Source organism: Vitis riparia, chromosome 18, assembly GCF_004353265.1.
Source record: "Vitis riparia cultivar Riparia Gloire de Montpellier isolate 1030 chromosome 18, EGFV_Vit.rip_1.0, whole genome shotgun sequence".
NCBI classification, from domain to species: Eukaryota; Viridiplantae; Streptophyta; class Magnoliopsida; order Vitales; family Vitaceae; genus Vitis; species Vitis riparia.
The window spans coordinates 8,825,138-8,839,903 of NC_048448.1; the positions used below are offsets into that span (position 1 = coordinate 8,825,138).

Sequence of the window (14,766 nt, forward strand, 5' to 3'; positions counted from 1 at the left end):
ATAGCCTAATAGGCAGAGCAGAAGAAATAAAGGAGATGATCAAGTGAGTAGGCACGTGGGAATGGACCCTTCAAGTGACCAGAAAAAAGGGGGGGCTGGTGAAATGGGAAGGCGTTGGGGTCTAATGGTATGAATTATGAAAGACAGAAAGAGGACCATCTGGACATCGACAAGTGTTAATTAACAGCTGGCAACAACAGTGACAAGCACCTTTCACGTGAACAAACACACCGACTATTCCTACAGAGGGTAATGGGGGTGTTGAGTAGGAAGTAGGAATGGCTGGAGGGTAGAGAGTATGTATGAATGTATGAGTAAAAGTAAGGTCCCCCCAAGGTCAGGAAACTTCCACGTACGCCCTAGGTTCTCCGTACAGAACGACAATGGGTGGTCCATCAGAATCTGAGATGACCATAGATTGATGAGGCCTCATCCTATCAGGAACATTTTTAAGATCCTATTCAACATGCGAGCTGGATGCCACCTCCAGTCTCCAGCCCCACCTAGATTCCTCATTTTCTTCTTTTCCTTTCTAACCCTCTTTTTATTTAACTCTCTAACTCCACTCCACAATTTTATTAAAGACTAAAATCCAAATTTATCTCTTCTTTTTCTTTTAAACCCCACCCTTTGTTGTCAAGTACATGTAATAATTGTTTTGTGTGGGTGGTTTATTTTTTCCTTTACCTCTCCAAATTCGGTGGAGTTGGAGGTCAATGAAGTCAGGCTCATGGGTCCAACCGTCCAAGCCCGAGTTGGAGGAGATCTTTCTTTCTTCTTCTTCCGAGTGAAAATGAAGAGGATCGTCACTTCTAGAGTATAATCTGTCGTGTTAAGTGTATTGTCCCTTTTATAGTAGATGGCCAAGTTCTAGAAATGGCTTAAAGATACTGGAAGCATTTGATCCCATGTGATTTGAGTAAGGTTGCATCTTATCCATCCAATTTATTCTCACGTCTCTTGTTCCGTGAAATTAAATTAGTAGAGGGTTTCAAAGTCAATAGAAATGTCTGGTTGATAGTTGATTCTTGGATTTAAAAAAAGAGGACGGTGGTATTGTTTGATTTTGTGTCCCAACTTGTACCTACCAAAAAGGTTGATAATCACTTCCGTTCCTTTCCTTAACTCCTAAATGCGAGAGATGTGTCCCTGTCTTCAAGTTATGTCCATGGATCCTCTCCTCCAGTTGATTTCAACTCCACCATCTACATTAACCATTTTTCAACCTGCTAATTTTTTACATAATTTCCCTTCCCTACATTTGTAGTGAAGTCTAGGAACATCTAGAGGCAAACGCTGCTATCAACTCTTTTTCTTCTAACAAGTACTTCAAAGAAACAAAATCACCTGTTTGGTAATTTTTTTTAGTTTTAGAATGTAGATACTTAGGATTTTCGTGGAAGGAGTGATTCAGCAAATTCAGTATACTACTGTTGACCACAAGTATCTCCAGGTTTCCCCTAATGCTTAATTAGCACCCACTGGCTCATACTGATGGCTGCGATAGCTGCTTAAGGCATAACAAGAGAGCAAAGTTGGCTAATCATATTTGGCTACCCGCAAAAGCAAATGTAAAATTGTAAACAACTGTCATCCAATATTTAATCATGGAAGGTGATAAATAAAAAAAAATGTATAATCTAGCATTGTTAAATTAGTACCCTAAGAGTCTAAGACGTTGTCCTGGAAATTTTTTTTAATAGTTTGTCTCTTTCCAGTCCCACTCTCCCTATAAATAACGGCATCTCCCACCCCCACTGCTCACATCACCACCTCACATATCTGCATTTTACTACAAACACACAATCAACCTCAGTGCTCAAAGAGAAATGGAAAAGCCTGGATTCCTTGCATATGCTGTCATCTTTCTCCTGGCTCTACTCTTCTACATCTTAAGAAGAGAGAAGAGAGAACCCAAGCACAGAGCTAAGCTTCCTCCGGGTTCAATGGGTTGGCCTTATATAGGAGAGACTCTGCAACTCTACTCTCAAGACCCTAGTGTCTTTTTTGCTGCCAAACAGAAAAGGTCTCGTATATATTTTCTGTATATGGTGTTTTTAGCTTTCTCTGTCTTCATGTTATTGCATGAATTTTGAAGTGTTTTGGGCATGGCGGTTCAGGTACGGAGAGATTTTCAAGACCCATATACTTGGCTGCCCTTGTGTTATGCTGGCTAGCCCTGAAGCCGCTCGGTTTGTGCTAGTGACACAAGCTCATTTGTTCAAGCCCACATACCCCAAAAGTAAGGAACGGTTGATTGGACCATCTGCCTTATTTTTCCACCAAGGAGATTACCATAATCGGCTGAGGAAGCTGGTTCAAGGCTCCTTGTCTCCTGAAGCCATTAGGAACTTGGTGGCCGATATTGAAGCCCTAGCCGTCTCTGCCTTGGACTCGTGGGCGGGGGGCCATGTTTTTAACACCTTCCATGAAATAAAAAAGGTAACCTCAGATGCATGTTCTATAATTGTGTATTCATAGTACTCTAAAAGAAGAAGAACACCTTCCCCTCATGGTTTTGTAATTCACTCTGTTGCAGTTCTCTTTTGAAGTCGGCATACTTGCAATTTTCGGCCGTTTGGAGGCCCGCTACAGAGAAGAGCTAAAGAAGAACTATTGCATAGTTGATAGAGGTTATAATTCCTTCCCCACAAACATCCCAGGGACTCCGTACAAAAAGGCACTATGGGTAGGCAAAAATATTATTAACACAACCGGGACTAGCTATTTTTTCATTTTTATGTCTTTTCAAATTATTATGTGACCTTTGCACTCACTGTTCCTATTGATTGATTCTCTCAAGGCAAGGAAAAGGCTAAGCAAAATCCTAAGCGAGCTTATTGGTGAGAGAAAGGAGAAGAGGTTAGCCGACAAGGATCTCTTGGGTAGTCTATTGAACTCTAAAGATGAAAAGGGTGAAACCCTGACCAATGACCAAATCGCAGACAACATCATCGGAGTGCTGTTTGCTGCTCAAGACACCACAGCCAGTGTCATGACATGGATTCTCAAGTACCTCCATGATGATCCGAAACTTCTAGAGGCTGTAAAGGTAAGATCGCGAAGCAGCCTTCTTTTCCATATAATTATAGTAGAACAATAGTAATGAGTGATTAAGATCAACAAGTAGTAGCTTCTCTCACTCTTACTTTGTCTAGACCTCGATTTTTATAAGGTGGTGACAATGACTGTAGTTGCTATTTTCACAGGCTGAACAGAAAGCAATCAATAAATCTAATGAGGAAGGTAACCGGCCATTGACATGGAGTCAGACCAGAAACATGCCAGTTACTCACAAGGTATGGTATGGGTGAATTGAATGACACCAAGTCCATGGCCCCCTGCGACATAGAAAGTCTAAGACATCAACCGTGATAAAATCTTTGTTAATCATGTGATCTTTGAACTGGCATTTCGCGCACGAGTGGTTTAATTAACAGGAACATGGACTTGTGATCAGGTCATATTAGAGAGCTTGAGAATGGCAAGCATCATATCTTTCACTTTCAGAGAAGCAGTGGCTGATGTGGAATTCAAGGGTAAGATTAAAACATGACAGGACTACGTATTTACCAACTAAATGTGGCTATTTTGGCCCAAAAACTACTCTCTTAATAACGTAGTAACTGAATAAATGAAATTTAAAGGACTGACTGACAAGTGCTGTGTCACAGGATACCTTATCCCAAAAGGTTGGAAAGTAATGCCACTCTTCAGGAACATTCATCACGATCCAAAGTTCTTTCCTGACCCTCAGAAGTTTGATCCTTCTAGATTTGAGGTAAGAGTTACACAAATTCAAGTATGGTACGTGTTTACTGCTAAGTATGTTTTTATTTCAATGAATTGACTTGTTCATATAATATTATGTGGTGTGTTTTGTAGGTTGCGCCAAAACCAAATACATTTGTGCCATTTGGCAATGGAGTACACGCCTGCCCCGGAAACGAGCTTGCCAAGCTGGAGATGCTTATTATGACCCACCACCTAGTGACCAAATTCAGGTATTGTTCAAATCATGTTTAATCACAGTACTAAAATCCAATGTCTGCCATACAAAGGGCAAGCACACATCTAACCGAATTTGTACCTTGTTCTCTAATATGGTCCCCTCTACTGCGAGCTCTGCCCTCCAACACTAACGCTACTCCGACAACCCCAACCATTGAACACCTCATCATTTTCTACATATCATGTTAGTGTGTTAACATGCATGATATTCAACAATTATTTACAACATTATTTTGAAATAAGAGAGCTAATAATGATAGAAGAAATGATACAAGAGCTAAGCAACAGAGGTTGTTCATGAATAAGCAAGGGCGTTTTATGTGTTATTGCAGGTGGGAAGTTGCGGGATTCCAAAGCGGGATTCAGTATGGGCCATTCCCAGTCCCTGTGAATGGACTTCCAGCCAGATTGTGGAAACAATCTACCACCTAAAAGCAGCCTATGATTATCGCGCATGCCACCTCCCTTCCCCTGACTTCGTTTTCATTCTTACCCACTTCTTTTTTGGCCGGGCGCTTTCGATTGTTGCACTCTCTATACCCAAAAACTCATCTGGGTTGGAGACATGTCCTTTTTATCCCTACTTTGATTTTGTATGACTAGCATTTTCATTGATATATATTATAATGATAATGATGATGATAATGATGACAAAGAGTTCTAATGCAATTCTTTTGATTTCCTGGATTTCGGTTACTAATCATGTGACATCATGTGAGTATATTGCCACGCGGATGTCGACTGCACATGTGGTGCAATAGGGATACGTGTCAGAGGCTGCAATAGAGCCACGTGTTTGTGGTGTCACTGGCAGGCCGAAAAAGGGTGGTGGCCTCAGCTGGACGGCACCCCCCTAAGGACCCAAACTTTGTTGACCATAATGCAAGCTCTTTGTTGTTGGACCCTACCAAGATGTGGCTAATAGAGCTTGGTGGCCTGGCCTCAGAATTGTTGGTACTTTTTTCCCGTGGATCTGTTCATGATATTTCAAAAGATCCGCTGCCCTACAAGCTACAACCCAAGGACTCTTCCACCTAGATCCTTCTCCATCTTCCCTCACCCGCATTCTTTCAGATCACATACCAAATATTCATAGTATGCGTCAAGCTACATAACTTTGGATCTGCACTGATATATCCACAGTTGATCCACCTTGACACGAACATATTACTCGATAGAAAGCAGAAGAATGGACAAGTATTTCATCTTATTGAGCCAACATCAATTTAATCCAAGTGGAAAGACTGAACGTTTCATAAGATTGCTAGACATTATATTACAGAAGGGGAATGCTTCATAGCACTTAAATCATATATTCCTCTCATATCAGTACCCGTTACTGTTATACAGTAGCAAAGTTTGGAAACATAACCAGAGTAGCTTAAACATCTTGGGATGCAGGAGAAGTGTATTTGAGAATGGCTGCAACAATCCTCTCCTTGTCTCGGGTTGGAAATGATTCTAATAGAACCCCATCTTTGTAGAAGTGGAAGAGGGGCACTGCCTGCAGCATCGTTATCAGTTTCGGCTCACTGTCAGTGGAACACAGACTAGGAGAACTGATAATAAAAAATGGTTGACCGGATGTTCAAGAGAACTTGATAAAACAAACTCAAATATATGCAGTTTCAATTAGGATAACAATTGATGGTACTTTCATAATTTAAAATGAAGGAGAAACATGGACCAAAAAGAAGAAAATGAATGTCTTCCACTTTTGACACTTATTAGAGGGTGGAAAAAATTATGAACAAATTTCTGTTACTTTTCTTCAACTTCCATCTTCCTCTCAGCAGTTTCCACCTATCAACAACCACTCTCAGTCCTTCTGGAAACCCAGATTCAACGCTTTAGAATAGTTTCCATTCAAACTCGTCCTAGCACCTAGGTAGGGAATTTAATTTATTTAGTTATTAAGCCCATTGGACCGACTCACACGTCTACTAAATCACTCAATTCAGCTCAGATTCAGGGAACCTCGTATAAAACAACCCAAATAAGTCGATGAAATGTTAGCTTCTTGGGTCTTCAATACTTTAAAAAGTGATTTTTATGATAGTTACTGCCAAATCACTCGATTAATAAAGAGATCAGACCCATGTTGATTTCAAGAGAAATTTACCTTGATCCTGAGTCGCTCAGCAACCTCAGATTCTTCATCATACTCATCAATTACCTGCAGTAGTGAGCACAATGAGAACCTCATTTTTAGCTAATGAAAAAAAAAAGTAATGAAAGGCCCAACTTCTGTTGACTGTTTGCAAGAAAATCCAATGCTCAGTTTTATGAACAGTTGGTGGAAGCAGGACAAGCCCCTGTCTTGAGGTGCCTAGAGTCCCGTGCCCGACACGGGATCCTAGGAAAGGCATATTTTAAATCAAATCAACTGCTCCAGCTAACATTTAAAGGGTGTTTCGTAAATAACTTGATAATTTAAGATGACTCAAAGTTATCAAGTACATCAAATATGTTTGATAAAAAACTTAATCTTGCAAACTGAAACAACTTTGAGTCTTTTGATTATGTTTTTAGAAAACATTTCTAGTATAAAATGTGTTTTTTCGAAGAAGTATTCTCCTAGAAATGTATTTAAAGAAACACTTCTACTAAAAATATTTCCAATAAAAATATTATTAAATATACTCGTAATATAACTTAATGATTTAAGCAGTTTTACTAAAAACATCCTCTTAGTAATCATCTATGCACAAGATACCATTAGCATTTTTCATTGTTAAAACGTGTCATTGAATTCCACACCAGTTCATGAAAACAATACCTACATTATGCTTTAAGAAGATAACCGCAGCTTCTTCATCGCCAGATCCCTTGCATAATTTTGCGAAGCCTTGCTCTATATACTTGCAGCTTCCACAAGAAGTGCGATAAAAATCTACCACAACTAGAGAATTAGTCTCCTTGGCCTTTTCCAGAATTCGGGAGAATTCCTCATCTGTCTTAAATTCTCTAACACAGTCAACAGGACAAAGCTCATCATCTTCATCTGATAATTCTCCTTCATTCTCATAAGCCACACTTCTAACTTCTGCCTGGCGAAATGTGCAGCCAATTTTTGTGAAGTCCAAACTTTCAATTTTAATGCTAGATGGAATTTCCGCCCTTAGAAAACATGATCTAACATGGATTCTGTCAGGAAGCAAGCTGGGGAGTATACAGGGAATTCTGGTATCAAAACCATCTGAGTTCTTTCCAAAATTGAAAGAGGCCTTATTGTAAAGAATACTCTGCCTTTGCATGACTGCAAATAGCATTGCTCCAGAACATCAATGTACAGACCGCTTGAGATCCAAAGACTTCCAAGATAAACCTTTGAACTTCTGATATATGTTGGCTAATATAGGAGTAATTGATCTTGAAAATACTCTTTGCATTACCATGCTATTCCCTCAGCTGAGTCATCCACAGAAAAAAAAAAAAATCCATTACTACAAAAAATGAAAGTCGAACCATTATGATCTTCTAATAGTAGAATTTTATGATGTCTGTATCAAAGACAAATAAATTGAAACTAGCGAAGAAGGTCTAAATGGAAAAAAACAACATTGAAGTAACTGTTTGTGTAAAAATGAAGTGCTTTTAAGGTATATAGATGATTACAGGTTCTCACAACCACCACAAGCAGTACACTTCCCCTCATACACCCTTTACTTTGTAGGAAAAAGTAATTTAACAAATTTCTTCCATCATAGTGTAATGACAGAGACTTCAAGAAGCAGCCATTGCACCCCCAATTTTAAAGGCAAAAAGATCACTACAAGACTTGAATAACTGCAAGCCTTGGAGGTATCTCCCCCTCCCAGAACTATGTCATTTTGCAAGAAACTTCAAATTTCATGTAATATAACAGATCATTTGATCGAAGAGTAATAAAAATTATGAGATCGAAAACCAATCACATTCAAATTTTCTCCTGGACACAAGTTTTGGCAGGTTTATAACTATTATGAAGAGTATATATCTCTCTAACACACTTTTAATCCATCAGAGTTCTGATTTATGGTGCTGTGCCCAATATAATTAATTGTATGCTCAATATCAAGCAACAACTCAAATCTTCTCAGAGTTAGAGCAAGCTTCAATTGTAACCAGTTTGGGAATAGATCAAACAATGGAAACCTCAAATCAACTGTAACCAGATGAGTTTGCAATTGTAAAATGAAGGATCATAAGTTAAGAAGGCTACTTGTCAGTCTGATTCAGAAGTATGGCAAAGCATACCATAGAATCCATATTTAAGTGTATTTGCTCAAATGGGTTGAGGCGGGAGATCTCTGGAGCTATGAATATATCAATGAAACAGAAACTGGGAAGGGCAAACTGTAAACGTTTCAGTTATCTGCTCATACCAGACACTCAAACATGCCCATATAAAATTGAAGCAAAATGTTTGATTAAAAACATGAACTATCACTCTCACGCAAATTTGTTAGTTTGTCAAATCTCATCTTCTCTATACTCCATCCTGATCAAAACCTACTGAGAAAGGTATGAATTAGAGAACGCAGATGCGCAGTTTGATGACAAAGAAGACAAACCAAGATAGAGAAAATTGAAACATTTCAATGGTTGAAATGGAATGGAATGGAAGGGCGAAATTGGAGAAGTGATTCAGGCTTACCAGTGGCAGTGGCAATAGCTGCGGCCAGCACCACATATCTGAACCTGTTTCGAATCAGAAAATGACACGTTCTACCATATCCGCTTCGTTCCCCCATATGTTATCCCCATATTCTTTTTTGGTATATGTAATTCCATCTAAAGGGTTTGGCAGCTTGGGCTGGCCTGGGAGCAAGTAATGAAGTTTCTGTGGTCCTCTGGGTTAAGTTTGCAGTGGTTCATGGAGAAGGATGGAGGCCCAAGCGCCATGAGGCTCGGACTATTGGGCTTTGGGCTGCGATGGAAAAGAAAGAAAATTGAAATCGTGGGGGTACAAGGGCTTTGGATGAGGAGTTCAGTTCCAGCCGACTAAAATAAAGAAAAAGCACAGGGATTACTTATATAGCTTTTAAATTGATAGAGCCCAGGAGCATATTGGATTGGTTTGAAATGGGAACATCTAAAATCGGGCCCATGTAGCCCAAATTGATCCGTCGGGAACCATTGGACTCTGGAGGAGTAGAACTGTACAAGAGAGCGAGTAAATTTGACTTTTATTTTGGACACAGTGACGAAGAGACTCCGAGGTCAGGCTAATCCATTTAAATAACAGAAAATGTTGGGTTGCGTGTCCATCCCTCATCGTCTGGCTTGAGTTGTTGCAGTTAATTCATGAATGCGTCACCTAACACCCCAATCCTATCCCCGTCTCCCACTTTCCATATAACCTTATACGACCGACCCGACTGCTCCCCTAAATGATACATCTACCCTAAACGGCAAAACTCCGGGCGCCTTCCATCAATTACCATCTTCTAATGGCAAACTCCACTTCCCTCAAGTCCGACGCCGTGTTGGAGCAGATGAAGCTCCACCTTGCCACCGACGCCGGTAAACAACTCACCAAGAAGATCGGCCTTGTCTATCAGATCAACATCGCCCCTAAGGTCCCTCTCTCTCTCTCCCTCTGTTTCCTTGTGTATATACGTATTTTTATCCTAATCCTAATGTAATACTTTTGTTGCCGGATCGTAGAAAATTGGATTCAACGAGGAAATATACATTGTTGATCTCAAGAAAGGGGAAGTTACCAAAGGTTAGGGTCTCCGATCTATCAATTGGTCTTATTATAATTTTGTTCAATCTGCGAGTTCCGTTCTTCCCTCGTTTGATTTTCTATTATAATTCCTATGAAACGCTGAAAGGTCGAATTTTGCATCTTCTTTCAACATCTCGAAATTGACTAATTGCACATTCTCCAAAAACTTCGCCGGAAGTTGGAAGGAAGGATGAATCACGTGGAGTTTGACATTTTCTTTGGTTGGTAATCTAGGGCCGTACGAAGGAGGGAAGCCTGATGCCACCTTTTCTTTCAAGGATGAAGATTTTGTTAAGGTTGCCACTGGGAAGATGAATCCCCAAATTGCTTTTTTGAGGTGCTTCCCTCTTTCACTGCATTCTAAATCTCTCCTTGTCATAACACTATTTTATTTGATTTTTGGTTTCTGATGGAAGTTCATTAATCTGGACGGGGGTGCAGGGGCGCAATGAAGATAAAGGGCAGTTTGAGTGCGGCACAGAAATTCACTCCTGATATCTTTCCAAAGCCTTCAAAGATGTGAGAGCAGACATGTTGGGAGAGGCTGGCTTAATTGAAATCTCTGTTGCTTTGTTATGCTTCTAGAATACTCATTTTAGGCTTAAATTTTCATACTTGTCTTAGGAAACTAAAGCCTCCATTTGTATAATTATATCCTTAATCTTATCAACATTCATAAAGACCTCCTCCATTTTTCTGTGTTATGCATATGGCAGCCGACTTTTGTATTAATTTTACAAGTTGGTTGGATAAAATTGAAAATCTAAATTTATCAAGGGGTGTATACCACTGCTGGTTAGCATATAGCATATACAGGTCCACGCCTCACCGCAAGAATTGCAATACCCATTCCTGATTTCAATTCCAAGGCTTCAATAACCCAACTGTGTTTCAGATTATCCCAATTCAATGTAATGGTATGTTGTTAATTTTTTTTTCCTTCCAATTTGTTGTTCAGATCGAGCATCATCTCTCAAATGTTAAAAATAATTCATAATCCAGAAAAATAATAATAATTATAATAAATATTATATATATAAAAAATAAAATAAAAACTTTGTGCACACCTATCACTTTCCCGAATTTGAGTTCGACTTGGAGTGATATTGATTTTAGGAAGTGTTTCAAAATTTGATAGTGATTATAGAAAGCTTATCAAACTTCGTTAGTAATTTTATAAAACATTTTTAATATTTAAAAAAATATTTTCTAAAATCATTATCAAACACATTCTTTTTCTTCTAAAAAAAAACATTACTAATTTCCAAATTAGATAGCTTTTATATATATATATATTTCACATTAAAAAATCATAATAAATAATTACACTTTTGAATTTTTGTTAAATATAAAATCATAATCATTGTAAATATAAAACTATAATTGATAATTAAGGTTTTAAATTTGCCTTTAAAATTATAGTGATAACAATTTTAGGTTTAAATTTAAAATTGTAGTAATTACGATTTTAATTAATTTAAAAAAATAATAATAGCTATCAAGTGGCAGGGATATTAGGTAAGTCAGCAAGTGACACGCACTAATTTAGAAATGATTTCGAGAAGGAATTTGCTCCGTAGATATCCTGTAAATAAATTATTTTTGCTCGACTCCATAAAATGCTCCAACATCAAACCGCGTGCCATTGATGAAGCAGGCACTTATCTTTCCACCGGTTGGCACTTGCAATTGCAATGAATTGCCGAAGCTGTAACGCGCCAAAAATTAGAGTATGAGCTCGGCCTATACCATAGGTCACTATGTTCGTACTACTCTCCCTCGTATTGGACTCGAATTCATTCTTCCATCTAATCCAAATATCTCCGTCTTCCATTCTCTTTTTAAATCATGTAGTGAAACCAAAGATTCGAGATGGGCATTTATTACTTTTCGTCGATTGTTAGAGTCTAACGTGAAGCCAAGTGATCTTACCTTCTCTTTGCTTATCAAAGCTTATGTTGCTGATGCTTCTTCTTCAACTGTTATTGATTCACCAAATGCAAAAATAGAAGCAAATCAGATTCAAACCCACCTCAGAAAATCTGGGTTTAATCAATATGTGTACTTGACCACTGCTTTTCTCGACTTCTATGGGAAATTGGGATGCATCTATTATGCCCAACATTTATTTGAAGAAATGCCCAGAAGAGATGTTGTATCATGGAATGCGTTGATTTGTGGGTATTCTCGCAATGGATATGATTATGATGCGTTGGAAGTGTTTGTCCAAATGCTCAGAGAGGGCTTTCCTCCTTGTCAGAGAACGCTGGTTGGTTTAGTTCCGTCATGTGGTCGGCCAGATATAATCTTTCAAGGGAAGGCTATTCATGGATTTGGAATTAAGTCTGGACTTGACTTGGATTGCCGAGTGAAGAATGCATTAACTTCGATGTACGCTAAATTTGCAGATTTGCAAGCGGCCGAAGTCTTGTTTGAAGAAATCTTTGAGAAAACTGAAGTTTCATGGAATACTATGATTGGTGCCTATGGCCAAAATGGGCTATTTGACGAGGCAATGCTTGTATTTAAACAAATGCAAAAGGAAAGGGTGGAAGTCAATTACGTTACAATCATAAGTCTTCTGTCAGCAAATGCTCATCTGGATTCTACTCACTGTTATGTAATTAAAACCGGATTTGCCACTGATGCTTCTGTCATCACTTCACTAGTGTGTTCCTATGCTGGGTGTGGGAATATTGAATCAGCGGGACTACTTTACAATTTAATGCCTCAAAGGAACTTGGTTTCCTTAACTGCAATGATTTCAGGCTACGCTGAGAAAGGCAATATGGGTTTGGTGGTGGAGTGTTTTACTCAAATGTTGCAGTTAAAAATGAAACCAGATGCAGTTGCTATGGTTAGCATTCTTCATGGGTTCACAGACCCTACTTTCATTGGGTCTGGGCTAGGGATCCATGCTTATGGATTGAAGACTGGCTTGTGTGCTGATTGTTTAGTGGTGAATGGGCTGATTAGCATGTACTCAAAGTTTGGTGACATAGAAACAGTATTCTCTTTATTTTCTGAGATGGGTGAAAAACAACTAATCAGTTGGAATTCAGTGATTTCGGCCTGCATACAGGTTGGAAGAACAAGTGATGCTATGGAGTTGTTCTGCCAGATGAGGATGTATGGACACAGTCCTGATGCCATTACTATTGCTAGTTTATTAGCAGGGTGTTCTGAAGTTGGTTTTCTGCAGTTTGGGGAGAGGCTCCATAACTATGTTCTCAGAAACAATCTTGACATGGAAGATTTTCTGGAAACTGCTCTTGTAGACATGTATATCAAGTGTGGAAGGTTAGAGAGTGCAGAGAGGGTGTTTAAGAGCATTAAAGAGCCGTGTTTGGCAACATGGAACACAATGATTTCAGGCTATGGATTATCTGGGCATGAACATAGAGCTCTCAGTTGTTACTCTGAAATGCAAGAACAAGGACTAAAACCTGACAGAATCACTTTTTTGGGAGTATTATCTGCTTGTACCCATGGGGGGCTTGTTCGGGAGGGAAAACGATACTTTCGAAGTATGAGGGAAGACTTTGGTATGATTCCAGGATTGCAACACAATGCATGCATGGTTGATCTCCTCAGTCGAGCAGGATTTTTAGAGGAAGCAGTAATATTTGTCAAGAATATGGAGGTTGAGCCTGATTCTGCCGTATGGGGAGCTTTGCTTGCCTCTTGTTGCATCCACCAAGAGCTGAAGCTTGGGGAGTGTTTGGCCAAAAGGTTACTCCTATTGGATTATAACAGTGGTGGATTATATGTGTTGATGTCAAATCTTTATGCAAGTAAAGGAAGGTGGGATGATGTAGCAAGGGTGAGGAAAATGATGAAAGATACTGGCGGAGATGGATCTTCTGGAATTAGCCTAATTGAGGTTTCTTCCTTGGAGAAAATGAATAACAGCTTGTGCTTGAGCGACTTGAGTTTGAATACAAATTATTGGCAGCTTTCTTCTCCACATTGACTTCTGACTCAAATATTGTATCTCTCTTCTCATTCTACCCTGTCTCTGGCCCTTGCTGCAAATTATCAGCAGAAAATAATTCAGATACACAGAATCAAATTGCTGCCATACAAACACCAGTTCAGAACTTCATTACAGTTGTGCTAACTGCTAAGTTTGAAATTTGAATAGCTTAAATGGTAGGTTGAAAAAACAAAGAAGAAATTGGAGTTTAGGATTATAGATTTTTCATGACCCATATTCAGTTTGGCCTAATGCAAATGGCTGAGTTGAAGTGTGATTTTTCAATGTTACGGTAACAAGTACAATATTAAACTTAGGTTGCAAAATTTTGTCATCCATCTTAGTTTTTCCTTGGCAACAAGGTCAAAGAAGGAGCCGCTCTTATATTTGTACAATACTAAGCCTACCGTCTCTTCTTTAGCCCGAAGGGTATGATCAAATATTGTAAATGATTTTCTCACAATGGTTCTCAATAACGTAGTTTTGGAAAATATAAGACATTTGTTACTTGTGGAGTCTAGAAGACTAGAGCCATTAGAATTTAGCATTATGACTGTTATTTTGAAAAATATTACTTTTATTTATCTATTATTTAACACCCTTTTTAAATAAAATAAAAAAAAAAAAAGGAAAAATTAATAAGAAAAAGTTGGGATTGAAGGTGTGACTTGGCTTGTGGTCATATTATTATACATGGATTAAAAAATAATACAATAATTTTATGACATCAATTGAATTTTTTAAAAAAAATATATATATTTATTAAAATATGCTATTTTTAAAACTATTTAACAATACTTTGGAAGAAAAAAAAATAGTTAGAATAGTGTCCCTCCCAAAATACTTGTCCAAGTAGTCTTTTTTAATGGAGCAATCATCTACGTGGGTTTTTTTTTTTTAATGTAAAAAACCACTATTGGTGACTCTAGTTTTAAAATCCTAATAACTATAAAACCATAATTAGTAACCGTGGTTACAAAAATATCCTTAAAACCACAATCACGAATTTTAAAATTATTTGTAAATCTACAATTGGTATTGTGATTTTAAAATTATTTTTAAA

General features: G+C 38.3%; 4 protein-coding genes across 12 annotated transcripts; 3 read left to right on the top strand and 1 right to left on the bottom strand.

Annotated features, from left to right (window-relative positions):
* Nucleotides 1-1,748: 1,748 nt before the first annotated feature.
* Nucleotides 1,749-4,666, top strand: LOC117907283 (abscisic acid 8'-hydroxylase CYP707A1-like). 2 transcript variants are annotated; one of them, XM_034820778.1, is made up of 9 exons: nucleotides 1,749-2,026; nucleotides 2,121-2,442; nucleotides 2,540-2,689; nucleotides 2,804-3,052; nucleotides 3,210-3,299; nucleotides 3,461-3,539; nucleotides 3,675-3,781; nucleotides 3,886-4,004; nucleotides 4,108-4,337. In XM_034820778.1, the coding sequence occupies exons 1-9, from the start codon at nucleotides 1,830-1,832 to the stop codon at nucleotides 4,310-4,312; spliced, it is 1,518 nt and encodes a 505-aa protein (XP_034676669.1). In that variant the 5' UTR covers nucleotides 1,749-1,829; the 3' UTR covers nucleotides 4,313-4,337. The 2 variants fall into 2 exon arrangements, with proteins under 2 accessions (XP_034676669.1, XP_034676670.1); XM_034820779.1 differs by lacking the exon at nucleotides 4,108-4,337 and adding an exon at nucleotides 4,344-4,666 and having other exon boundaries at nucleotides 1,752-2,026.
* Nucleotides 4,667-5,201: 535 nt separating this feature from the next.
* On the bottom strand, nucleotides 5,202-8,756 carry LOC117907284 (thioredoxin-like 4, chloroplastic). Of its 7 annotated transcripts, none has more exons than XM_034820780.1 (4): nucleotides 8,651-8,756; nucleotides 6,795-7,422; nucleotides 6,134-6,187; nucleotides 5,202-5,515 (listed from the first exon to the last, which is right to left on the bottom strand). In XM_034820780.1, the coding sequence occupies exons 2-4, from the start codon at nucleotides 7,281-7,283 to the stop codon at nucleotides 5,393-5,395; spliced, it is 666 nt and encodes a 221-aa protein (XP_034676671.1). In that variant the 5' UTR covers nucleotides 7,284-7,422; nucleotides 8,651-8,756; the 3' UTR covers nucleotides 5,202-5,392. The 7 variants fall into 7 exon arrangements, with proteins under 7 accessions (XP_034676671.1, XP_034676672.1, XP_034676673.1 ...); XM_034820781.1 differs by lacking the exon at nucleotides 8,651-8,756 and adding an exon at nucleotides 8,251-8,640; XM_034820782.1 differs by lacking the exon at nucleotides 8,651-8,756 and adding an exon at nucleotides 8,216-8,640.
* Nucleotides 8,757-9,270: 514 nt separating this feature from the next.
* Nucleotides 9,271-10,499, top strand: LOC117906154 (non-specific lipid-transfer protein-like 1). 2 transcript variants are annotated; one of them, XM_034819114.1, is made up of 4 exons: nucleotides 9,271-9,575; nucleotides 9,664-9,724; nucleotides 9,962-10,064; nucleotides 10,144-10,235. In XM_034819114.1, exons 1-4 carry the CDS (start codon nucleotides 9,447-9,449, stop codon nucleotides 10,220-10,222), a joined length of 372 nt encoding a protein of 123 aa, XP_034675005.1. In that variant the 5' UTR covers nucleotides 9,271-9,446; the 3' UTR covers nucleotides 10,223-10,235. The 2 variants fall into 2 exon arrangements, with proteins under 2 accessions (XP_034675005.1, XP_034675004.1); XM_034819113.1 differs by having other exon boundaries at nucleotides 9,281-9,575; nucleotides 10,169-10,499.
* An 830-nt stretch (nucleotides 10,500-11,329) lies between these two features.
* On the top strand, nucleotides 11,330-14,098 carry LOC117906319 (pentatricopeptide repeat-containing protein At2g04860). The gene has a single exon (XM_034819306.1). It carries the CDS (start codon nucleotides 11,460-11,462, stop codon nucleotides 13,698-13,700), a length of 2,241 nt encoding a protein of 746 aa, XP_034675197.1. The 5' UTR covers nucleotides 11,330-11,459; the 3' UTR covers nucleotides 13,701-14,098.
* Nucleotides 14,099-14,766: the final 668 nt, after the last annotated feature.